This window comes from Conger conger, chromosome 10 (assembly GCF_963514075.1).
Source record: "Conger conger chromosome 10, fConCon1.1, whole genome shotgun sequence".
Lineage (NCBI taxonomy): Eukaryota > Metazoa > Chordata > Actinopteri > Anguilliformes > Congridae > Conger > Conger conger.
The window spans coordinates 24,825,223-24,852,214 of NC_083769.1; the positions used below are offsets into that span (position 1 = coordinate 24,825,223).

Sequence of the window (26,992 nt, forward strand, 5' to 3'; positions counted from 1 at the left end):
TCTCCAATCACACTGGAGGTGAGCTGAGTGCAACAACCAGATGTTTGACACTCAACGTCAATGTCACTCAACTGAAACTAAAAAATATATTTAATTTCTGAAGTATAAACTGGTTGCAGCAATGGTGGCCCAACAAAATATAAACCAGTCTTAACAGGTACATTCACAGAAGTTAGTTACAATCACAGCTAGTAGGAAGACAGAGGGAATTAAGAAAGTTTCTTTATGAATGAATATTCAAAGTTTTGGCATTGGACATTTTCAATAGATGTTGCACATACAACAAAGTCTGATATTTTACTGTATTCTTTTGGTCACACATTCAATTGAGGAGGGCACTAGACTATGGATATTCTCATTGCATTTTCATGCAATCATATCAAGAAAGTAAGTGGGTTGATTTTTGGGACTCATGGCTTATTTGCTTCTTTTTTTTCTTTATTTTGAAGGAGTTCATGTTCATCAGAGGCTGGGTGGATGTGTGCTGGACAATGACAAAGCCAACCTGGTCACGATGTGGGAAGCTTATGATGGAACAGCAGCGACACGCTACGACATGCATAATCGCACCATCAACCCTCTATGGCCACAGCTTATGTGGTCCACAAAGGAAAAGGAATACTGGCCAATGCAATATAGACATATTTATCAGCCTATTTGTATCCAAACACTGAAGTACTATCTGGAGAAAGAGAAGAACATTGTGTTAAGAAAAGGTAAAGTAACCTTCTTTATACAAAGTTCAAAGTTCTTTATACCCTGATATCCTGTACAGTTTGGAATTGCTGGACTGTTACATTTCCTGTGGCCATAATAGCAGTGGGGTGCAGAAATCTGGGACATGAGACCTTTCTGAAATTCTAAGGCAAGATTGCTTTTTATTTTCATTTTTTACTGTTTATACATGATAAAAAAGGAAAAAGACCCTGTGCAAAAGTTTGGGAACCCTTTTGGATTATTATTTGTTACTTTTTAAAAATATGATTACTAAGGCCCAGACCCAGGTGATTTACTCATTAGGGTCAGGTGAGTATAATTCCAGCACTGAAATTCCATGACTTCTGAAGTATCCAACTGCAGTGGCTGTTCTGTCTCATGTCAACAACCATAGGTTCCTCTAAACAGTTGTCCAAGGATGTCAGAATGAAGATGATTCATTTCCACCAAGAAGGATGAGGCAAAAAAAGATTCTCTCAATGCTTCAAACTGCCTATTATACAGTGGGAGCAATAATTATTTGATCCCTTGCTGATTTTGTAGGTTTGCCCACTTACAAAAAATGGAACTGTGTAGAATTTTAATCATAGGTACATTTTAACATTGAGAGATAGAATATCACAAAATAATCCACAATAACAACATCATATACATTTACATTTTTGTCATTTGGCAGACGCTTTTAATCCAAAGCGATTTACAAGTGCATAGGTTCTACCACAAGTCAAAGCATCACATCCAGAACTAGGAAAATACACATGGACATATACATTTTATAAATTTAATATCATATTTTCACATGGAATAAGTATTTGATCCATAGAACAATAGGACTTTATACTTGGTGGAGAAACCTTTGTTGGCAAGCACAGAGGTCAGACGTTTGTTGTAGTTTTTCACCAGGTTTGCACAGATCTTGGGAGGGATTTTGGTCCACTCCTCTTTGCAGATCCTCTCCAAATCCTTAAGGTTCCGAGGCTGTCGCTTGGCAACTCAAAGCTTCAGCTCCCTCCACAGATTTTCGATGGGATTTAGGTCTGGAGACTGGCTAGGCCACTCCAGGACCTTAATATATAATTTGAGCCACTCCTTTGTTGCCTTGGCCATATGTTTGGGTCATTGTCATGTTGGAAGACCCATCCACGACCCATTTGCAGTGCTCTCACTGAGGGAAAGAGGTTGTTGCCCAAAATTTCCTGGTACATGGCCCCATTGATCCTCCCCTCGATACGGTGAAGTCGTCCTGTCCCCTTAGCTGAGAAACACCCCCAAAGCATAAGGTTTCCACCTCCATGCTTCACAGTGGGGATGGTGTTCTTGGGGTTGTACTCAGCATTTCTCTTCCTCCAAACACGGCGAGTTGAGTTGATGCCAAATAGCTCTATTTTGGTCTCATCTGACCACATCACCTTCTCCCAAGCCTCCTCTGGATCATCCAGGTGTTCTTTGGCAAACTTCAGACGGGCCTGTACGTGTGCCTTCTTCAGCAGAGGAACCTTGCGAGCGCAGCAGGATTTTAATCCTTCACAGTGTAGTGTGTTACTGATGGTTCTCTTCATGACTGTGGTCCCAACTGCCTTCAGGTCATTAACAAGCTCCTCATGTGTAGTACTGGGCTGATCCCTGACCTTTCTCATGATCATTGATATGCCACGAGGCGAGATCTTGCGTGGAGCCCCAGACTGAGGGAGATTGGCCGTGACTTTGTGTTTCTTCCATTTTCTAATAATTTCTCCAACAGTTGTTAACTTCTCACCAAGCTGCTTGCTTATTTTATTGTAGCCCATCCCAGCCTTGTGCAGGTCTACAATTTTGTCCCTGATGTCCTTAGACAGCTCCTTTGTCTTGGCCATGGTGGAAACGTTGGAATCTGATTGATTGTGTGGACAGGTGTCTTTTATACAGCTACATAACAATGTAAAGAGTTGACAGGTGTTTTGGGTAATGAGTTGAGATGAGGGAGTGCTTCTTAATGGAAAACTAACTGGTCTGTGGGAGCCGGAATTATTGCTGATTGGTAGGGGATCAAATACTTATTTCATGCAAAAATACATGATTAATGAGATTAAAGCACTGTCAGCTCTAATCTCATGGTCTCTATGTGTGTGTAGGAATTACAGCCCTTTTATAGCTTCATATTCCCCATATTTTCAGGCAGTGGTTTTCAAACAGTGTTCTGTGTGGCAAGGTCAAGTGTGCCTTGGATTTTTGAAGGACCAAATACATTTTTATATAGCCATGCTAAGAGATAGATTCATATGCTCTGGTATTGTTTCTTAACAATGCAAAACGTTAGGTCATAAGCACTTATTTATAACTTCAACCTCAGATTCTTATTTAGTCAATTTGGCTGTGGAAAGAAATGGGGGAGGGGGGATTATTACTTTGTTGTACATCAACAAGGCAATAGCACTGCAGCCAAGACATATTGTAGCAATGTACCTATGTACCTATGATTAAAATTCTACACAGTTCCATTCTTTGTAAGTGGGCAAACCTACAAAATCAGCAAGGGATAAAATAATTATTGCTCCCACTGTATACTGTGTTAACACAAACTCTGCACACATACAAACACACCATTTATGAAAAAAGATTTACAGAAATGGATTGTAGCAAGAAATTGCACAACATGGAATGAGCGCCGGTGTTAACATATGTGCAACCTGTCCATTGTACAAAACTGAAATCAATGTAAAACTACGCTGAGTGTTAACATTGCTACAATATGTCTTGGCTGCAGTGCTATTGCCTTGTTGATGTACAACAAAGTAATAATCCCCCCTCCCCCATTTCTTTCCGCAGCCAAATTGACTAAATAAGAATCTGAGGTTGAAGTTATAAATAAGTGCTTATGACCTAACGTTTTGCATTGTTAAGAAACAATACCAGAGCATATGAATCTATCTCTTAGCTTGGCTATATAAAAATGTATTTGGTCCTTCAAAAATCCAAGGCACACTTGACCTTGCCACGCAGAACACTGTTTGAAAACCACTGCCTGAAAATATGGGGAATATGAAGCTATAAAAGGGCTGTAATTCCTACACACACCTAGAGACCATGAGATTAGAGCTGACAGTGCTTTAATCTCATTAATCGTCATTGTTTATTTTCCAATCCAATATGCTAGAATTCACTGCCAAAACAACCAAAATTGTGCCACTGTCCCAATACATTCACATTTAACTTGATATTTAATATGTTTTAAATAATTTTGTTATCATGGTTTATGTTGTAGTCCCCATCATCTACATGGAGAGTATCCTGGATCCAACCTGCCCAGGCCAGCCCTTTGTTTTGTTTTAAATGTAAATGTAAAAATATTTTCTGACTGCCTTTTCTGGATAGCACTGGTCCTTTTGCTCTCAAAACAGCCTCAATTCTTTGTGGAATGGATTCCAGAAGATATTGAATTTTTTTTTTTTTTTTTGAGATTCTGTTCCATGACATGATTGCCTCCCACAATTTCTTCAGATTTGTCTTCTGTTCTATCACAGCCCATCCACAAGGTGTTCTATTGGATTCAGATCCGGTGAGTAAGAAGGCCACTGAAGAACATTGAACTCATTGTTCATAAAACCAGTTTGAGACGACTTGATTTGTGACATGGGGCATTATCATGCTGGAAGTAGCCATTAGAAGATGAGTACATTGTGGCCATGAAGGGATGCACATGGTCAGCAATAAAGCTCAAATCGGATGTGGCATTCAAGTGATGATTGATTGGTATTAACAGACCCAAAGTTTGCCAAGAAAACACCATTACACCACCGCCACCAGCCTGGAATGTTGACACAAGGCAGATTGGCTGTATAATAAAGTGCTCAGTGAGTGTATGTTGCAGTACTGTGGGTGCTACGCTGTGCAGTTGTTACATTTATGTAACAGTCCTTTTCTAACAAAATGGTGGACATTTTTATCCCATGTGAGGAACCTGTGCTTCCCTGCATTGCTGTATAGCTGCCCTTTCTCTGGCTAATGCACTGCTGTTTCCCCCTTCAGAGCGCCCCAGAGGCAGGCTGATCCACAAGCCATGCACTGAGACTGGAGTAATGAAGGTGAGCTGTCTGGCCACGGGCTTCTACCCCCGACACATCAACCTGACCATGCTGAGAGACGGGCATCCCGTCCCAGATGAGGAGCTGATTCTGGGGGAGGTGTTACCCAATGGAGACGGGACCTACCAGACAAGGAGGACCCTGAGTATCCGTTCAGAGGAACTGAGAGAGAGACATCATTACACCTGCTCTGTCACACATCTTACTCTGGACAACAAGCTGGACATAAATTGGGGTAATTCAGATAATTATATGCTCTGCAACACATTATTGTGGAATCATTGGGACAGGGTGGAACATTGCATTGAGTATCTCACTGTAATGCTCTGTTTTACAGAACCAGAGGAAGGCTCAGATGTTGCAGTCCTCAGTTCTCTGGTTGTAGTGCTGGTTCTGGTTCTTGTCTCTACCATCCTTTTATTTGTCATCTATAAGAGGAGGCGCAGAGGTGAGAGGCAATATTCATGGGGATGTCTTGAATGGGGAAAGGGTGAAACATTTTTATCTTGATCATTTTGTCTTTTTGCAGTCACTTTGTAGTTTCCTAGACCACCCTGAGAATTGACTCTGCATCCTGGCTGCTTGCTAAAGGTAAGTGAAAAAGTATTGCACTTATCTTCAGCAGTGTTTGCAGTAGAGTGTGCTCTTCTGCCCCTTTAGAAGATGTATCACTAATAGTTTGTCCTCTCAGTTTCAGAGTCAGAAGACACAGCTTCACGCTCCTCTATCTTCATGCCACAAGTGCAGGCTATTATCTGTACATCAACATATAGGCAACAGCACCTCTTTTTCTATTTCACCTGTCAAGTTCATTTGTATATAATGTACATGCTGTATATATATTAAAATATATAATAATATAAATGATTATAGGAAAGATGTGAGAGTGTGGGTGTGAGAGTGAGAGTGAAAAAGAGTAGGAAGGCGAGTCGGCTGTCCAGCCAAACGGAGTATCCAGGCAAGAAGGGTCTTCACCAGGGAGGTGGCCAAGAACCCAACGGCCACTCTTACAGAGCGTTGGAAGTGGAGATGGGAGAACCTGCCAGAAGGATGACCTTCTTAGCAGCACTGCAGGCCTTTATAATAGAGTGGCTAGGCACATGACAGCCCACTTGTACTTTACAAAGCAGCTGAGGTCTGAGAGAATGAGGATATATTATCTGGTGTGATGAGACAAAAATAGAAATCGTTGGGCAGAACTACCCTCAAAGGGGCTTCTACAAAGTACTGAATTAACGGTCTGAATACCTATATAAATGTGAGATTTCAGTTTTAGATTTTTAATTCATTTGCTAAAAATGTTTTCACTTTGTATTTATGGGCTATTGTGTGTAGATTGATGGGATTGTACATTGTATTTTATCCATTTTAAATTAAATCTACAACACAATAAAGTGTGCAAAAAGTAAAGGCTCTGAATACTTGCAGCCTCTATATCTACTGTACACGTTGTGATATTTAGTAAGTCAATGTCAAGTCACATTTATTCATAAAGCAAATTTAAAATGACTACTGTGCTGTACAATTTCTAATTACTATATATGTACAAAATAAGAACAGTGAAAAAAACAAACATGCACAGTCCTGTAATAATAATACAAAAACAATAACAAAGACAATTCTCATGTGGAATTAAAAACAAGGGCATAGAAGCTGGGATTTGAACGTGTTGGTGCAGTTTGTTCCACAGTCTCGGTGCGGCCACAGCAAAAGCCGTCACTCTTTTGCTTCAGCCAAAGAGAGGAGAAGTTGGATGGAAGACCACTGAATCACTGTGGTCATTAAAAATGGTCATGGTAAATGGTCTACATTCATGTATATAGCACCTTTATCTAAAGCACTGCACAATTCATGCTTCTCATTCACCCATTCACACACACACACACATCAAAGAAAATTGGCTGCCATGCAAGGCACCAAGCAGCTTGTCAGGATCTGTCAGGAGCAATTGGGGGTTAGATGACTTGCTCAGGGATACTTTGAAACCCTCCTGCCAGATGCCAGATGACCTATCTTACCTCCTGAACCAATGTTGCACCAGTGACACTCTTTGCAAAGAGTAGGGGGTTCCCCGGTGTCCTGGCTAAATTCCAAACCTGGCTCTTTCAACCTGCCACCTAATTTTTTTTTAAATTCAAAAATATTGTTCTTTGCCTCTCTGCTTCAGCTGGTGAGTGTTCTGGCCCAAAATGGCAGCATTGCATCACACAGGAGGGTGCTACACATTGGTGGTGGTTGAGGCGAGTTTCCCCCCAATCACTGTAAAGTGTTGGAGTGTCTAGAAAAGGACTATATGAATACATTTGGAAGGATATCAGGCCATTCCTCGATGCAGATCCTTGCAAGATCCTTCACATTCTTGGGTGTGTGCTCATTAGCTGCCCAGATTCAGTTTAGCCCACAGGTTTTTGATTGGATTATGGTCCAGTGCTTGAGATGGCCATTGTAAAAACATAGATTTTGTTGTCAGAGAACCATGTGTGTGGATTTTAAAGTATGCTTTGGGTCATTGTCTTGCTTGAAAGTCCACCCACTGCGAAGTCTCAGCCTTGTTACATTACATTACAACGCGACATACAACAAAGTGCAAAGTGCATACCCATAACCAAAAAAAATCCTAGAGGGAAGCAGAATTTCACCTGCAACCTGCACAACAAAGGACCAGGGCCTATTTGATCATTGTATTTTTTCTTTCTGCTTTATTTTTTTTTATATTGTAGTACCGCAACACGCAAATGTATGAACAAACTGCTTACCAAGCCAAATACTGCTTACCTAGACAAACAAAACATCCTAATACACAAGTCAATATCACAGGTAAAGTGAGACAGGTGCGTGGGGGGTTTGGACCATGACTCAGAAACAGTAGTGTAGTAAAGTCCCATCAGGGCTTTATTTGGGGAATATCCAGAGAGCGTAGTCAAAAACAAGCAATGTTAATACACATAAATATCCAGCCAGAAAACCAAAGCGCAGTACCGCAGAAGGCAGTCTCATAGTTGGTACACCATGCGGGAAGTCCGGTAGCCAGGAAAGCTGTCAGCATGGCAGAAGTACAGGTGGACGGTTGGCAGGCTCAGGGTCAACGATGGTGCAAGAATCAAAACCAAAGTCTGCTCCGAAAGGCAAAAGCACAAAAACAGCAGGCAAAGTCACGGTACAGGCAGGCAATGGTCAACAAAACAAAAGTCAATAAACAATGGTCAATAAACAGGCTTTGCTCATAACAGGCAGCCAAATGACTTGACAATAGTGCTCAACCGCTGCACTGACAAACAGGAGGCAAACAATTTCACAAAGATAAGACATGAAACTGAGTTTTATATGCAGGTGAAGACAGGTGTAGACAATTAGCTTGAGAGTAGCAAGAAAATGGAAATCAGGTGTGGAGGATTGACAAGTTCACGAGGTAATTAGTAATCGTTAGTAATGAACCTATCCTGCCCTAGCATTAGTAAATTAGTAAATTACATGCACAAGAAAAGTAAGGTAACATGAACACATGATTAGAATGTTAGTATTACCCAATCCTGATCTAGCATTAGTAGATTAGTAAGTAGACAAGGGAAATTGAAACAATTAGGGTGTGAGTGACAGAAAGGGAGAGAGAGAAAGCAGGAATGCAAGATTTGCAGAAAGACATGAAAAAGTGTATGCTAATCAATGACCAGTACAACGTAACATGAAACATAAATTGTGACATAACAAGTTTGCGAAATATGACAATAAACTAAATAAACTAAATAACATTATATAACATTATATATAAATGCCTGCCATTTACCATTTAACATGACATGGCAAGACTAACAATTAAATCGTAACAACAACTAAACATGAAACATAATATGCTATGAAACATAAAAACGTGGTGATACTAGACTAACATAATACGTGACATGACAAACATGAAACGTGACATAAAGACAACAATTAAGGTTTACAGGGAGGTAGGGAGGGACAGGGAGAGGTGCAGCTTGAAGAGGTGCGTCTTCAGTCTGCGCTTGAAGGTGGTAAGAGATTCTGCTGTTCTGACCTCCAAGGGGAGTTCGTTCCACCACCGTGGAGCCAGAACAGACAGTCGTCGTGAGCGGGAGGTGGAAGTTTGGAGAGGGGGAGGCACCAAAGAAGCCTGTGGTGGCCAAACGAAGAGGTCTGGCAGGGGTGTAGGGTCTGATAATGTTTTGGAGGTAAACTGGGGCTGACCCCTTAACTGCTTGGAAGGCTAGCACCAATGTTTTGAATTTGATGCGAGCCATGACAGGCAGTCAGTGGAGTGAGGTGCTAGAGGCAACTAGATTGTCAGCCAAACTGGCCTGATACTCGGTGGAATCCATTATACCATTGATCTTTACCTAGACTCTTGGAATTAAAAAAGCCCCAAAACATCACTGATCCACCACCATATTTCACTGTGGGCATGAGGTGCCTCTCCTTTAATTAATCTCTGTTTCAATTCCAAATATGTCAAGGAATTATTAGACCAGAAAATTAAATATTATTTGTCATGACTTGCAGCTGTTCGACAGGATGTAAACAGATCCCCACCTAAGGCCACCAGTCAAGTCTCCCCATGCACCTGAGATCCTTGAGGGCCAGAATAGCTCTCCATCTAGTCCTCCTTGTCAGGGCCAAAGCAGGCAAACTGAGCCCTGCAAATTTGTGTAATACATTAAGGAGATTGTCAGCAATGCTGCCGGTATTTTTTTAAGTGAACTAATTTTTTCAATTCTAGTATCTTCAGGCACAATGCTAAAATGTTTGTTTGCAAATAAAATTAATACATATGATATGCCTTATAGGATATCATGTTTGGTGGGTTATTTTTGACAATTGCACTCATGTTTATGGATTATGGACCCCCTAAAGTACCCTTGGCCACCCCCTTGACACCCAATTTGTATAATTCTAGAATCGCCACTGACTGTAGGATCAGGTGTATTTAGTTGAACGGGAGTACTTTGCTTTTTTAACCCTTTGATGCACAAGATATGCAAAGATATAGATGTAGGGTCCCAAGCTGTGCATGAAAGGGTAAACAAAAAACTGGTTAATAACTAACCTAATAATAAGTCTCCTCATTCCTTAATATGCCAGTCAGTCAGCCATGACTTTTGTGCCTGTCGGTTATCAGTTTCAGTCTGAAGGAAACCAAATAAAGGTAGGTGAGAGGACTTGAGTGAAATTGGCTAAAGGTCCTTGTTTAAAGGAACCCGGGACTGAGTTTGGGGTGTTGGCTCTTTGAGGTGCTATAGAGGGAATGACAGCGCTTCTTATTCTTTCACTGGCTGCAGTTGTTAACACAGGATTAATTGTCATGGGTGGAAGGTAGTGACCGGTTGTGGCCACCAGAGGGCAGGGGCTCATTATTTTCACCTGGCCCTCATTAGTGCCAGGGGAGCCTACCTCCTGAGGGTATTTAATGCCATCGCTAGCTGTCGGTCGGCGCTTTGGTGTCAACTGTGCGCTCTTGCACCAAGCTGGTATGCACGCGATTGACTTGGTGTCTTATATGAGTCAGGTATCGTGCTGGTTCGGGTTTCTTTCACATTTAAAAGAAAAGGTAAGGAAGACGCTCAGCTTGTTGGTGCTGTGTGCACTGCTGACGCCTTCCGAAAGGTTCTTTGTTTTTTTGATTTCATTTATAGCTCGTGTGAGCTTGTTGGTGAGGGATGTTGTCCCCGGTATTTGTATTTTGGTTTGTGTTTTTCCTGAGCTGCGTCTCAAGGTTCTTTGTTTTATTGACTAGTGTTTTATACTAGGTTGCACTTTTATTTCGGCCCCCGGTCTGGGGTTGGCAGTGCTCGCTTGTAGCACTCATTTTGGTTGGGTTGTTCGCCCTGGTTTTTAAGGGTCGCTTTATTTTCCTGTAGCCGTTTTTTGGGCTGTTCCTTTTATTTTGGTCGGAGTTGTCTCCAAAGTATTTTCTGTTTCTTTTGCCTCCCGGGGTTTTGTGGTGAACATGTTCGCGTGTCCGCTTATAAGGGATTACCCTTAGTTGCTCCTGGCTCTCCGCCAGTCCCCGACATTACATTAATAGCCAGCTGTATTTAACATTAGTAAGATAGCTTTTCTACTGTAAAATCAAACTGTGTTACGCAATGAGGATTCAAAGGTACAAAGTTCGATTCTTAACATGATGAGTATATTTGTGCGCTCACCTTCCCTGGCATTGCATATACATTAGGCTACAAACCGAGGGGACCAGGTGTGACTTAACATTGCAGTTAATGTCAAGTTTCTTAGAATTTTTTTTTTTTTTAAACACAATGCTTGTGTAATTCAGAAATTACAACATTAAAACCTCAAGCAGATCTTGCTTCTGAGGTGATTAAACTAAGAATTAGTGGTGTGGCACATGAGCTCTAGAATTAGAATTGTTCTTTGTATCATAAGCTTGTGCAGCATTTTTATAGACTTTTGAATAATTTCATGTAGCCTAATAAATACAATTGCCATTTTTGGCAGATTTTGCAATCCCATAACTCCAAATGAATACAGTAAAAATTCACTGTGTTGGTGCCGTGTAAAAGTCAACTTTGAATATCTAGAAACTGCCGATTTCCTGGGATTTTCACACGCAACATTCTCTAGAGTTTGCAGAGAATGGTGTGAAAAACAAAAAACATCCAGTGAAAAGCAGTTCTATGGGCAAAATATATTTACTGTATGTGAGTGTATTCAAACTGAAAAAAATTCATTGCATACCATTGACCATTGGCTTATTTGCTTCTTTTTTTCCTCTTTGTTTTGAAGGAGTTCATGTTCATCAGATGCTGGCTGGATGTGTGCTGGACAAGAACAAGCCCAGCCCAGTCATGGTGTGGGAAGCTTATGATGGAACAGAAGTGTCGCGTTACAACATGCATAATCGCACAGTCAGCCCTCAATGGCCACAGCTTATGTGGAAAGAAGCATTCTGTGTAATGGATTATACAAATGTTTATCAACCTATTTGTATCTACACACTGAAGTATTATCTGGAAAAAGAGAACATTGTGTTTAGAAATGGTAAAGTAACCTTCCAAAAAATGCCTAACTAAAGCACATGTCTTTATACTGTACAGTTTGGAATTGGTGGACTGTTACATTTCCTGTGGCAATAATGGCAGACATACACTCGGGTGCAGAAATTTGGGACATGAGACCTTTCTGCTTGTGTAATTCAGAAATTACAACATTGAAACCTCAAGACGATCGATTGATTAAAATAAAAATTAGTGGTGTGATGCTTGAGGTTTTTGTATGATAAACATGTGCAGCATTTTTATAGACTTTTGAATAATGCCAAGTGGCCTATTGAATACAGTAGCCATTTTGGAAGATTTTGCAATCCCATAATTCCAAATTCATTCATTAAAAATTCACTGTGTCAGTGTTGTGTATGCATGGGCTTCAAGAATGTAGTGGTTTTTCCTGAAAATAGTTTGATTAAAATGTTTCATAGATTTTTTTTCAGGTCCCATTTTGGAGGGTACCAGAATATCATGATATTTCCTGGAAATTACTTAAGGCCCAGACCCAGGTGATTTACTCGTTAGGGCTTCAATGAGTCAGCTGAATACGCTGTGCAGTAGGTAAATTTATGTGACAGTCCTTTTCTAACAAAACGGTGTACATTTTTATCCCATGTGAGGAACCTCTGCTTCCCTGCATTGCTGTATAGCTGCCCTTTCTCTGGCTAATGCACTGCTGTTTCCCCCTCCAGACCGCCCCAGAGTCAGGCTGATCCACAAGCCATGCACTGAGACTGGAGAAATGAAGGTGAGCTGTCTGGCCACGGGCTTCTACCCCCGACACATAGTCCTGACCATGCTGAGAGATGGGCATCCCATCCCAGATGAAGAGCTGATTCTGGGGAGGTGTTACCCAATGGAGACGGGACCTACCAGACAAGGAGGACCCTGAGTATCCGTTCAGAGGAACTGAGAGAGAGACATCATTACACCTGCTCTGTCACCCACCTTACACTGGACAACAAGCTGGACATAAACTGGGGTAATTCAGATAATTATATGCTCTGCAACACATTATTGTGGAATCATTGGGACAGGGTGGAACATTGCATTTTGCACAATTACGTATTTGTTAAGACTGGTACTTTCCACAAACATAAACCAGTGGTAGTTTGAATTAGAACGTCATGGCCTGTGTATCATTTATTTACTGATCTCTCTGTAATGTATTGCTTTACAGAACTAGAGGAAGGCTCAGATGTTGCAGTCATCAGTTCTCTGGTTGTAGTGCTGGTGCTGGTGTTTCTAGTCTTTACCATTTTACCAGCATTTGTCATCTATAAGAGGAGAAGCAGAGGTGAGAGGCAATATTCATGGGGATGTCTTGAATGGAGAAAGGGTGAAACATTTTTATCTTCATCATTTTGTCTTTTCACTCTGCATCAAGGCGAAAGGTTATTGTTTGCTAAAGGTGCCTGGATATTACAATGAATACAGTAGAGTACGCTCTTCTGCATCTTTAGAAGATGTGTCACAGATAGTTTGTCTTCTTAATTTCAGAGTCAGAAGACAAAGCTTCAAGCCTCCATTTGCTCCCAACAATGACATGAAGTGCACTAGTGCAGGCTCCTTTCGGGAGACCGCACTTCAAGAACACAAGGGCAGAGAATGCAGTTGTATGTGAAAGTCTGAAAAAATGCACTCAAAGCTGTTTAATGAGCCACACACCCTGAAGTCACTTACTATTATCACATAGAATGCCTATAGAAATTTTTCTTAATTTTCACCTTTGGTGCCTGAAGTCTGATAATAAGACCCATTTAATTAGGACCCCTTAACTTTAACCCCTTTAGTTCCCTTCCTGTTTTCATTCCTTCCCTTTTCTACAAACCTTTCGACTTGTTTCTGCCTGAGAAGAGTTCAATGAGATGGTTGAGAGGTTGAGACGGAGAGGTATGGGGGAAAGGCTGGGTGAAGTGCAAACACTTTCTTTCAGGAAAGTGTCTAATTTAGTAAGCAAAATACAGTATTTACACCTCAAGACACATAATAATTTAATGTGTCCTTTTGGAGTCTCCAAATATCCTTTTTGGAAAACTGCCGAGATATAGCTGGTGATTTTTTTGTGATATTGTCATCAAATTTCAAAGGGGATTTGTCCAGTGATGTGACTGTGGCTCAATTGTGTACACTGATCTGTATCCACTGTAAAACTGAAAATATTTACTGGAAATAAATTACTTACACTTCCACTGTGTTTGAGCTTCTGTGACTTTGTATTTGTTAAATTTAGTAAAATTTTGACTCTTGGATAACAAACCCCAAAGGGTTATCATTCAGATGAAGCAATTGACTCCGGTTTGCCTCCCAAACAGCATATCCGCACATCACAAGCATGCATAGCCTTCTCTGTCCTTGTGTTCTTGCAAGACCATTCTCATCAAGAACACTTGTAAAAAATGTGCTTCCCAAGAACACAAGTATGTTCTTGCATGCTTGGCATTTCATTCTTGGTTTTGGAGTGGGACTTGGGCCATTAAATATGATGTCACATACATTCATAAGAAAGCAAGTACGGACAAGTAAGCTACTGTTTATGGTTATTGAGAAAAATATTTTTTCAGAAATCCGTATATAAATGTATGTGCAATTGGAAACAAACTAACAAATTCCACTGGATTTATCAAACACACATATATACAGCTTTCTTTATTCCCAGTTGTGTATGCTGGAGGAATGCATTGGCCAATTAATAGCAAATTATAACCCAAGTTATAACACATTGGCCAAATGAACCATGGTATGCTAGTTGGTAAATAGATGTGTTCTTCAAGGGTTCAGGCTGTATCTATGTGATCACGCTAGGACTCGGAACTGAATTTTCCTCTAGGGTCCTCAATGCACTTGCCCCTGGGTTTGATTTGCACTTCATTGTACGTCACTCAGGATAAAAGCGTCTGCTAAATGCATGTAATGTAATGTTATAAGAGAGTCATTAGTAATGACTCATTACTGTCTGAAGCCAAAACAAAGTAGGTGAAAATGCAAAAAAAATTGTTCTCCTTTATTTTACAATAAAATACTGAGAATCATAAACAGGTATGACTGAGTTGAACCTATACCTTTTTCTGAATCATAATCTCCTTGACCATATGCTAGCAAAATCTTAGGTTGATAAACAGAACTACTAAAGATCTATGAAGCAAAATGTAAGCAGTGTACCCTGGTGTCCCTTAGTGTCTACAAATTTATCCAAATGGATAAATTGTGCATTGTAGTAAATCATAAAATAAACATAATTTACAAAGAAAATGTGTTGTTGTCACTCATGAGACTCACTTCTACCTCATTTCCATGTGGGAATTATATTTGTATAAATTTGTATATCAGTACAAAACATTTATATTTTTCTCATCAGACCAGCAAATATTTTTCCTCAAGCTCACAGAGTCCTTTAAATGCCGTTTGGTAAACTAGGAACTAAAGTTTTCAATTTGTCATTATGGATTATTGAGTGTAGATTGATGCAAAAAATTATGCACACATAGATCAATCTTCTCAAAGTAACTATAGCTTACTTTCCACTGCAGGTCCACTGCACACTGAAATCTGTGAATAATTGCATTTTTTCCAGTGAAAATGACAGTACTGCGTTAAAAAGCTGACTAAGTATGTTTGCTATGTGTCATGAAAGTTTGATATTAAAATGACAATAAGTAAATACACTTTTTAAGAAGATTTTTGAAGCCAATGTCTTTTGATTAAATCATGGTTTGATATTCAGAGGGGATTGAATGAAAAAAGAATGCTTCCACAAGGTTAAGAACACCAATTCCATTCATTTAAAAAAAGACAAAATACAAAATCCAGACACTTTTTACATGAGCAATAACAACTTTCAAGTGCAAATACCATTATCGACTCTATGATAAATCATAGCAAACTCTTATTTTAAAAAGCAAAAAAACAAACAAACAACCAAACTGTAAGGCCGACATCTGGCATTATCACTCAGGGCTGGTCAGCTTGCTGGCTTCCTCTGGTATTGTGGAATATGTGGCTGTAAAGTAATTTAGGAGCATGCATCATGAACCCCCCCTTGTCTCCACACCCATACGGGCAGGAGCCGGTGGGGGAAGACTCAGGCCTCCAGCCGTGAAACTCGTTACGACGGGGCAACATTCTTTACGGCAAGGGAAGGTTTCAGAGGGCACGGCCTGTTAGGCCCTGACCTTCTCCTGAACCCCCCTTCATTGCTCTCTCCCTCTTCACTCACCAGTCACTAAATGATGTGTACAGCATTGGATGTTTCATGACAAAGTCAGTTTAGATAATATTCATGTTTGGTATTATTCTGATTGTTTCAGTGCGACTGGTGCAATGGTTTTATTTCTGCAACAGCAAACCCTGTACATCATAACCAACCAGGAGAAGCTGTGTGGAGCTCTGCCCCAGTGAAAGCCATGTGCCTCAACCCCCCTGTGCTTCCTGGGGAGGCGTGGCTCCAAATTACAGATGGGTGACTAATTTCTAGGGTTAACATCAAAGGCCAGAATTTGGATTTAAGGACAGCAAACTAAGCAATCTGGGAGAATGCAATCAGCCTCCCGTGTACTCCGTGCACGTAATTTCTACGTACAGGGTGTCTGTAGCCCGTATGTAGCTTTTATTACCAGGTATGACTTTTAAGACTCCGTAATTTGGTTTGCATTGTAATGTTTTTATTTGGAACTAGAATGTAATTACGTGTATGTAACCTGCCTGGTAAAATAAATTGTTAAAACTTGATCTGTTTGGTTTCGCTTACTGACACTTAATGTTACACAGGGAATGCGTGGTTCACCCCCTCGAACGGGTCTAAGGAGGATGAATATTTCCACTTACTGTATCACGGCGTATAGCACCCGTAGACCTATGTTGGTAAATCCCTCGCCTCCGCATGGTAGTTCATTCATGTCGAGCACAGCCGTAGCTATGTTGGTCTGCTTGGGTCCCTAGGCTGTAAACAGATATACCCAAGAGTAGCTATTCCTGCGACCTCTGTAATGACTACAGATAGCTAGTCAGTTCGTGAGACGTGCACATTACGCGCGATGTGACATGCGGTGGTACCAGCAGAGGATTGTTCAGCGAGTTCTTCTCAGTACAGGACTCCTATAGCGATCTAGTCAAAATTATAAATAAGACATCCACTAAATGTGGACAACTACTCTAAATTATTATTCTAAAATGGAGTCAGATAAACGAAGGTGAATCTATTGGCCCTATTGTGGAGATTCTGGGTCAGCCCGGACCAGTAAAGAGCGGAAGTCGGAGTGGTACTACTGCCTTTGTATCGTGGTTTGTTTATTGGCTGATCTAGATTGTCTGCATAGGGGCCACTACTTTTTAACCCTATTAGTATTCATTCAGCAACACCAGAAGGACGAGCACGCTGATACCTTCAGCCCTCGCTAAATTTCGTTGTTGGGTTAGCGTTGGGTTTTACAAAACCAACAAAAAAAAACATATCCATGTGTTCAGTTTCAGAAAAGGATGAGGGGGATCTGTCAGCCTGCAGGGAAAGGGGACAAATAGGAGACAGGAGCAAGGAGTGGTGGTGAAAGAGGTGGGGAGAGGGGTGGGTGGTAGAATTATGATATCTATAAAGAAATAACCAAAAACAAAGCAGATATAAATAAATATAAATACCGGAGGCAACATAATAAAATTTGAAGGTTGCCCTTCTGAACATTCAAAAGAATACATCAATGGCATTTCTACTGAAGCTTCAGCTTTACTAATGGGTGAGCATGACAAGGACAACTACTGAAGTCAGTCCGGGAGTCCAACATCCTTGCCTTTTTTGTCTTTGAACCAGCAATGATTACACAGATCACTGTCTGGTGAATGATGTAAGGGTGCACCATCCAGAGTTATATCTTCTTTATTCACAATGAAAACCATGATCTGGATTAAAGTATGTATTGACTCCTGAAAATATGAAAGCAAATACTAAAGTACAGAAATATGTTCTGTTCAAATGGCATCTCAAAAACAATTAGTCGTTCTCAAAATTTAACTGGTGTCGATTCTGAAATACATTTATGTACACTTATATTGTTGATTATTCAATCGAAATTCTGTGAATTTCAGTGTAAGGGATGCAATATTGTTTGTTATTTTCTTTTAAAAGGCAAAACCAAAAACTAGTCACTATATTTTATAATTAGTCCTCAGAATAAATTATTTTTAAACATAAAATTAAGACATTCCATTATACAGTTTTGGCAGTTTTAAATATTGTTCTTGGTTTGTTACGCACAGGAAAGGATATATGGGGACTAAATGAATTGCACATACAACAAAGGTAGGGTGACAGGTCTTGATCTAGTGCACAAGATAATAATTTGTCCTGCCATTGGGGGCAGTCTTTGGAAGAGCTGGTTTTAATGGGACAGAATAGTTTTGAGATAGAGGGAAGGGGAGAAGTTATGTCTTCTTTGGAATTAGTGAGTAGTAGGATGGGTGGGGCGGGGGCAGTACATAATTTAGGGTTGTGCTCTGGGGAAGTCAACCCTCTGGCGCAACCCTCGTCTAAGCCTGTTTGTCAGTTACAATATTTAATGAAAACAATAAAACTGCTTTACCATAGAAAGCATGTCCTTCCACAGCGTTCCGGCTGGTGTCCTAGACGGGGCTCATCTCCATTCTTCAAGGCTTCACGGTTTGGCGCATGATGATTTGGCAACCGTTTTCTCCCCAATCTTTATCATCTCCCTCCACCCATCCACATCAGCGCCAGGCTGTTGAGTCTCAGACGATTCGCCAACCGCATCTCACCGATGTTTCCCCGTTCCCACCCCCCCCAGCCCGCCGTGTCAGACAGACCTCGTGTTCGCCGCTCAGACCGGTCCTGACCGGCCGAAGCTGAGCGTCAGCGCTGCACTCGGACACGGGGCGGCGGGGAAGGGAAGGAGGCCGTAACGGGAACGCACTCCCTGGCTCGCGCTCAGAGACCTGCCCGGAGGACCACAGGATCTCAGGCTGTGTATAACTGCGGGAGATATGATTACTGCTTTAAACCGCATCGATCCAGAGCGCTATCTGATTCCTCCAGACTCCACACTGTCATTTTTCAGATACTTTCCCGCTCAGATACACTTAAGAGATGATGTGGTCACTTGTGAATTATCCAAAATGCCTTTGGAGCTCAATGCATCACGCACGGCAGGATAAATAATCCCTTCCCCTGTTCCTCGTAATATTTTTATCACAGTACAGCCGGGGTAGTCACCTTGACATTTTTTTTTTTTCATTTTTTTTTTTTCTCAGTCACGTGACCTTGTGTACCCTCCAGCTATTGGTCAGATTGCTGTAATTTGGGATTACTATGGACCATGCTGTTCGCCACGTCGCGGTGGGAGAACTGTTAGTTTTACGCACTCCTGTTATATTTACAGTGATAAAATATGCTGCTGCTGTTTTTGCGCTGGCCCATGGAGGAAATGTCTGGACAGACCTATGGGAGGGCAGGAGCAGGCGTGTGGAGGCTGGGGATGTTGTGAACAGCTTGACTCGTTGGTCTCCTGGCTGGCAGTGACACCTGAGGCACAGTTTTCCCACCATTGAACCGGAGCTCTGACAAAGTACACGGTGTGCTGGGAGATGTTCTGTTTTCACCGTCTGATCCCCCAGAGCCCCTTGCTGCTGTTGTTCAGGTGCATTATGGGACATGTTATCATTCATTTACATTGCAAGCATTGTGTAAGGATGGTTTATTGGCCCAGAATCCTGTACTCTAAACGCCGCACTGCCTGGCTCCCAGCTGTTGTGCTTCTTTTATGTAAAAGATTAGACACGCTACAAAGTCACATCATCTCATTACATCTCCATTATACAAACGGCTCCTTAATAACTCTATTCTTCAGTCACTGGCCAGTAAAATAGCAGTCCTTTAACAGCTTTAACAGTCCTTTATGTCCACTCGAGTGGCTCCTCTCTGTCTGTGAAAGAGAATGAGGTAAAAGGGGAAAACTCTGATCCTGTTTTCTGTTCCCTCCCCCCTGGCAGAACCTGACCTATGAGATAATCCTCACCTTGGGACAGGCCTTTGAGGTGGCCTATCAGCTGGCTCTCCAGGCACAGAGGAACAAGCAGCACGGGGCCCCAGCAGGACTGGGGTTGGAGGTCATCGAGACCAAATCCAGCCGCCCGGTGCCCAAGCCGTGGGGCAGCGTGAGGAAATCAGCGGTGAGTGCCCTGGAGCACTGACCCCACCATTACACACATTATATGTGTGTGTGTGTGTGTGTGCGTGTGTGCGTGTGTGCGTGCATGTGCATGCTTACATGTGCATGGGTATATGCGTTTCTGCTTAATTTGGCTTATCGTTTAAATTTGCACACCAAAAATGACCGTTGCATCTTATTTCATGAATTTCCTTCTTATAGCACCAAGGAGCATAGTCAAAAATGTTTAAATCTGGATCATTATTCTGTACTTTGCGGTCTGATATAATTTCCCAGCAACACTTGCTGCCCCACAATGCAGTCCATATCTGCAGGTAGCATTGCCTGAGGAGGGACCTTTCAGACCTCGTCTCAGTGGATTCCAGCGCCCCCCTGTGGTCTGCCAGGCTCCTACAGTCTGCTTCTGCTTTATGACTGCACAGTTCAGCTGCCATACTGTACAGGTGAAAAGGACTGTAAAATGGATGCTTTGGGAGAGATTGCTTATTATCTACACTCGGGGCTTAAAATATGACCGCAAATAAACATGAATTAGAATGAGCAGTTCCTGTCATTAGCAGGTAGGGCCACAGCCCTGGGAATGCATGAGCACGTTGAGTAACCTTTATTTCTAAATGAAAGGAAGTAATTTTATTTCCAGCAGAACTAAAGTGTGCTCTGACCTTCAGTGCTCTGTTATCAGGCTTTCGTATTGAGCCAGTCTAATGCACACAGGTCTTTCTATTTGGGACATAAATCCTGATAAATAGATCATCTGGCCTCAGAATAACGATTGCAATAATGTTTGCACAAACAGGGCTCTTGTTCAGAGTGATTCAGCCTTAGGCGATGTGGTTATCCAGTGATTTGCATTCAGCAGTGCAATAAGGCTTTTACTCCAAATAACAGCATATCAATAAGGCTTTTACTCCAAATAACAGCATATCAATAAGGCTTTTACTCCAAATAACAGCATATCAATAAGACTTCTACTCCTAATAACAGCATATCAATAAGGCTTTTACTCCTAATAACAGCATATCAATAAGGCTTTTACTCCTAATAACAGCATATCAATAAGGCTTTTACTCCTAATAACAGCCTATCAAAAAGGAGTATAATCCTAATAACAGCATATCAATAAGGCTTTTAGTCCTAATAACAGCATATCAATAAGGCTTTTGCTCCTAATAACAGCATTTCAGTAAGGAATTTAATCCTAATAACAGCGCATCAATAATCTGATTTATCGGACCTTACATTTGCTATAGTAAATGCATTACTTGGCTACAGGAATTTCAGCATGTCGATCGGAAAACTTTGATAAGGAAGTGAATGGTGTTTGGAAATACTACAGGACTACAGTGATTCTTCCACCCCCCCACAGTTTGCCCTTGGTGCAGGCATGCTCAGAGCAGTGTGCTCACCTCAGTGCATGGTGGTGATTGGTTTGATTGTCTGTGCGAGTGGCGGTGATTGGCTTACATGACTGTGTGTGGTGGTGGTTTGCAGACTTTTCTCTGTCTGTGTGAGGTTGAATCCTTGCTCTCTTCTCTGGTACTAAAGGGATGTTCCTTCTCTGAACATCTCTCCCCTTTTTCGGGATGCTCTTGTCTCTCAATTTCATATTGCTGCAGCGCTGCAGCCATCTGCTGATAGGGACGTTTTAAATGAAAAAACGGGACTGATTGTTCACTTTGAAATTGCATGAATGTATACGGGAATAACATCTAATTTTCATTGCCTCTACAAGAAAGCGCAGTGTTGTGAACAGTGAACAATCAGTCCCGTTTTTTCATTTAAAACGTCCCTATCAGCAGAAGGTAGAGGCTTTCTCTGACAGTTCACAACCTGAAGTTCCCAGAAATCATGCAGTATACAGGTCCCAGTATGCACAGGCCCAACTGCTCCTGTGGCTCTGCTGGTCAGCGTGTTGTCTGCCTGTTGTCTGCCTCCCTCCATTAACATCTCTGTGCTTGAGTTCTGCCTTCTCCTGTGTGTGTGTGTGTGTGTGTCTGTGTGTGCTGTGTGTGTGTGTGTCTGTCTCCAGGGCCCTCCTCTGCTCGAGAGCCGCTGCTGTTACTGTCACACTTGCACTATTCACCGCCCCTCCTTCCTCCCGCTGCACTCTGTCAGTCCTGGAGTCCAGGTCCTGCTCTCTCCCTTTCTGTCCTCTCGTCTTTTTCTGCAGTCTTCCACTCGCTTTCCTCATCTCAGTCTTTATCTTTCCCCTTGTCTTCTATTTCCCCCTCCTCAATCTCTTTTTATTCTTCCCTTCATCTATTACTCTCTTTTCTTTGCCTTGGTCTACTCCCCCTCCATCTCTCTTACTCGCTCTCTACTTGTTCTGTTTGTTTTTCCATTCTTTCTGCCTCTGTACCACATCTTTTTCCCTCTCACTTTTATCCTCTTCTTATCTGTCTCTCAACTATATCGCTCTAGTTTCCTAAATCTGGCCAAATCACTTTTTTATGGTGTCCCCCAGGGTGGTTTCATAGCATTTTCCTGAAATGTTTCTCCATTGTGTGTTGTCAGTACCCTGCATTTTTGGGCATCCCTCTTGTGACTTTGATATCAGAGTAACCTAGTCCAGCTCCTGCTGTAAAAGTGGCTGTTGGTAATACAGTACAGTGTTGTCCTTCTGTTCAGAAGAACACCCAGGAGGATCTGTACGCCAAAGTGATGTGCAGGCAAAGCCTTCTCTGGCAGTTCTAAATGTATTTGTCTGAGGCTGAGTCTGAGCCTTTTGCTCCTGTCAACAGCTGATGGAGAACAAGATTGTTTGCTTGTGGACTATGAACCTGGACCTAGTTTGAAAACAAATGAGCCCTCTCGTTGGCTGTCAAACACTGAAGGACTTCTTTAGATGCTGGTAACATGTGAAACGCCCCTGAATATCCAGCATTTTAAACAAAAGATGATACCAGCCGAAATGCTTTACGATTTAGCAGTTTTACAGAATCAGAATTTTAATGAAAATTGTCCTCTTTGACAAAGTGTAGTAATTTAAATGAATTTTTCTCATTGGTCTAAACGTTTAAAGGAGTTAAATCACAGGTTTATGACCATGCACGCATTGCTAACCCTCAAACATGTGTACACACATACGTAGCGTTGTGCTGCTGGTTGATGGAGCGTCTCTCCCTGCTCCCTCCCTGCAGGTGGACCCCATGGAGCTGGAGACGGACGCTCAGTCCCAGAGCAGCGCCACCTGGCTGGTGGACCCCAAGGACTCCAAACGCACCATCAGCACCAAGTACGAGACCACCATATTCTGAGCCGGCCCACCCTCTCCCCTCCCCTCCCACTCCGTGCCTTCTCACTGTGACTCTGCCTCCCAATGGGCTGGCCCCTCCTGTCTCCTGTCTCTGCTCCTCCCACTTCCTACCACTGGCTCACCGTGCAGAATGCTCCTCCCCCGTCCTCCTCTATCCGGCCCTCCTTGTGCCCTTCTCCGGCTGCTGCCATGACTACAGCTACTTCTACAACTCCTCCCATCTCAACTGTTTTCAACCTTCTCCTCTCTTCTGGCCCCCCCTCCCCCCCACCCCCCTCATCACTCACACCTGATGACTTTGTCTCCTTCTTTGAAAAGAAGGTTGATGCCATTCGCAATTCCTTCTCACAACCCTCTCCCCCTGCTGACCCTCCTACCTTCCCCAACTCCCTAGCCCCCTTTTCTCCCCTCTCTGATGCCGACACATTGAAACTCCTTACATCCCACCGCCCAACCACCTGCCCTCTTGACCCCATCTCCTCTCCCCTCCTACAATCTATATCCGATGACATTCTCCCTTTTCTCTCCTCTCTAATCAACACCTCCCTCTCTTCCGGCACCATGCCCTCTTCCCTGAAGAGGGCCAGAGTCACTCCCCTGCTCAAAAAACCTACTCTTGACCCCTCTGCCCTGAACAACTACCGGCCTGTCTCTCTTCTTCCCTTTCTCGCTAAAACTCTGGAACGGGTGGTCTGCTCCCAACTGTCCACTTATCTTTTCCAGAACAATCTCCATGACCCCAACCAGTCTGGCTTCAAGAGTGGCCACTCCACTGAGACCGCCCTGCTCGCGGTCACTGAGGCACTCCACTCTGCTAAAGCCAAATCCCTCTCCTCTGTCCTCATCTTCCTCGACCTGTCGGCCGCCTTCGATATAGTCAACCATGAGATTCTGCTCTCATCACTGTCTGGGATGGGTGTCACAGGGTCTGCACTCGCTTGGTTTTCCTCCTACCTCTCTGGTCGCTCCTACCAGGTGACTTGGAGGGTCTTAGTCACTGACCCTCAGCCCCCTACAAACTGGAGTCCCGCAGGGCTCAGTTCTTGGGCCTCTCCTCTTCTCGCTCTACACCATGTCTCTTGGCTCTGTTATTGCTTCCCATGGCTTTTCTTATCATTCTTACGCAGATGACACCCAACTCTTTATTTCCTTCCCCCCCGACACCCAAGTCACCACACAGATCTCTGCCTGCTTGGCTGATATCTCTGCGTGGATGACTTCCCATCACCTGAAGCTCAACCTTGCCAAAACTGAGCTTCTCATCCTCATTCTCAGCTTACATCCCTGCTAAGTTCTCTCCGTCAATCGACCTCTCACTGACTGTTGTAGTTTCCTCCTCCTGTACGGCAAAGAATCTTGGGGTGACTCTAGATAACTGCCTCACCCTGGCTCCACAAGTATCCTCCACTGCCAGAACCTGCAGGTTCTTTCTGTATAATATACGCCGTATCCGTCCCAGCTCCTAGTCCAGGCGCTCGTCATTTCCCGCCTGGATTACTGCAACTCCCTCCTAGCCGGTCTCCCAGCGTGTGCCATCAAGCCCCTCCAGCTGGTCCAGAATGCTGCAGCCCGCCTGATCACCAGTCAGCCCAGGTCGGCTCATGTCACCCCACTTCTCATTGGCCTCCACTGGCTTCCTATTGCCGCACGCATCCGTTTCAAGGCCCTAGTGTTGGCATTTCAGGCTGCTAAGGGGACTGCCCCACCTTACATACAATCCTTGATCACTCCCTACTCCCCAGCTAGACCACTCCGGTCTGCCAGCTCTGGTCGCCTTATGGTTCCCTCTCTGCGTACCTGGTGGTCGAGCTGCACGTTCACGCCTGTTTTCCGTTCTGGTTCCTCAGTGGTGGAATGACTTGCCTACCACTGTCAGGACAGCAGAATCCCTCCCCCTATTTCGACACAGACTCAAACCCCACCTTTTCAAACTCTACCTTAGTCCTCCCTCCTGATTTCCCCCGCCCCTCCTTTCTGATATCCCTATCTTTGTCTAACCCCCCCCCAAAAAAAAATGCACTTATGATGACGACTATGTTTAGAACAGCATTCCATGTGTGTTTTCCTAGTTCTGGATGTGATGCTTTGACTTATGGTAGAACCTGTGCACTTGTAAGTCGCTTTGGATTAAAAGCGTCTGCCAAATGACAAAAATGTAAAAAATGTAATGTAAAACCAACTAACCAGACTGCTCCCACCCACCCCCTAAAGACCCAGCTGCCTCCTCGTCTGCCCTTTCTGTACCCATTTCATTTCTGTTTCATTTCTCTGATCGTTTTTTTTCTGCTTTCATGTATTTCCTCCATGCTATTGGTTGTTTTCCAAGCTACTCTATCCAGCCCTTAACTTTTATAGTCTGGTGCATTTCAGCACAGGGACATGACGTTCACGCTATCTACGAGGTATACTTGTTTTTTGTATTTCTTTTGTTAATCACATATTTGTTCTCGGTTAAAACATTAGAATGAGCCTCATAAGCACACATTTTTGTTAGTTTTGTTGGTTGTTGGTTGTCTTATACCAAAGTGGCAGTCCTCTTATGGCAGACTTTGCACAGTGGCACACTGCGATTTTTTGGGCTGGCTGAACTCTACCCTACCCATTACACTGGGGAAATTATTTTTTATCCCTCTTTTTTGCTGTTGTGTCCTTTCTCTTATGATGCAATCTTTCCCTTTTATTAGAGTCTTCCACTTCCAGGCACTGTTTTCCCCTCGTCTTCTTCATTAGTCACCAGACTGGAAATCTTGACAAATTTGATTCAGCCTGGTCACCAAAAAGTTATTTTTGAGAGGCTTTTGTTTTCTGGATGAAATTTCACCAGTATCAAATTCTGAACATTCCTCCGTACCGTACCCTGCCCTGCCCCACTGCATTGCCTGCTGCTGTCCCTGTGGCATGGCATCCATAGGTCTGAACTCATGTGCACTGTGCAGGTTAGACATTTGAGACAAGTCCGCTCTTAGCCTTAGTCCGTTGTCAGCTCAGTTCACCCGTTTCACTTCTCTACTGCACTGTGTGATTATACTTTGTATACATTCACATTAACATCTTTCTGCAAATGGGGGAAACACCCCAGCTGTTTTATACTTGACTTGTTCCAGTGCTCCTTTATAACCCAGCTATCACAAGAGCTGGGTTACACCACACTGTGATTTGACTTGAGTTTGTAGTGAATTTAACACTGTAGTGGCCAGTAAGTCTTATGATAGGGAAGGGACATTAGGGAGAAGATATCTGTCTGGGGAGGGCCAATCTATCCATGGCAAAGAGCTCACATTCCATTTTAATGTATTTGTGAGTTCAACACACACCTTGTAGCGCATCTAAAAGAATAACAGCCACCTTCATTTTGAATTTGTGTGTGTGTGTGTGTGTGCGTGCGTGGAGGGCTGAATCTGGAGTGTTATCTGAAGCACCAGCTGCTTGCCACATTAAATGAGTTATTCGTAACTGTAAAAAGAGAAATTAAACTGGTTTTGCGGATGTGTGGATGTACACAGAAGCACAAATATAGCAGGTTGTGAAACCTTACTCAGTAAGATCCAGTAAGTTCCAACTGACACAGACAAGCACCACAAACAATGGTGAGAGACACCAGCAAGATGTCCCACTGCAGTGAGAGGCTGTACCATAGGTTAATTACCTGCACAGGCTTTCTTTGCCCCTCCAAAACTGTAGTGAGGTGGGTCAAGTCTTCAGTGTGAGGGTTTTTTTAACAGAAGCTTGTATCTGCACCTCCTAGTTCAGCTGCATCTCTTTTCATTTATA

General features: G+C 42.7%; 1 protein-coding gene across 1 annotated transcript; it reads left to right on the top strand.

The window, feature by feature from the left end:
- Positions 1-628: 628 nt before the first annotated feature.
- LOC133139504 (class I histocompatibility antigen, F10 alpha chain-like) lies at positions 629-12,686 on the top strand. Its single transcript, XM_061259082.1, has 4 exons — positions 629-716; positions 4,723-5,013; positions 5,122-5,226; positions 12,487-12,686. Exons 1-4 carry the CDS (start codon positions 629-631, stop codon positions 12,684-12,686), a joined length of 684 nt encoding a protein of 227 aa, XP_061115066.1.
- The last annotated feature ends 14,306 nt before the right edge of the window (positions 12,687-26,992 follow it).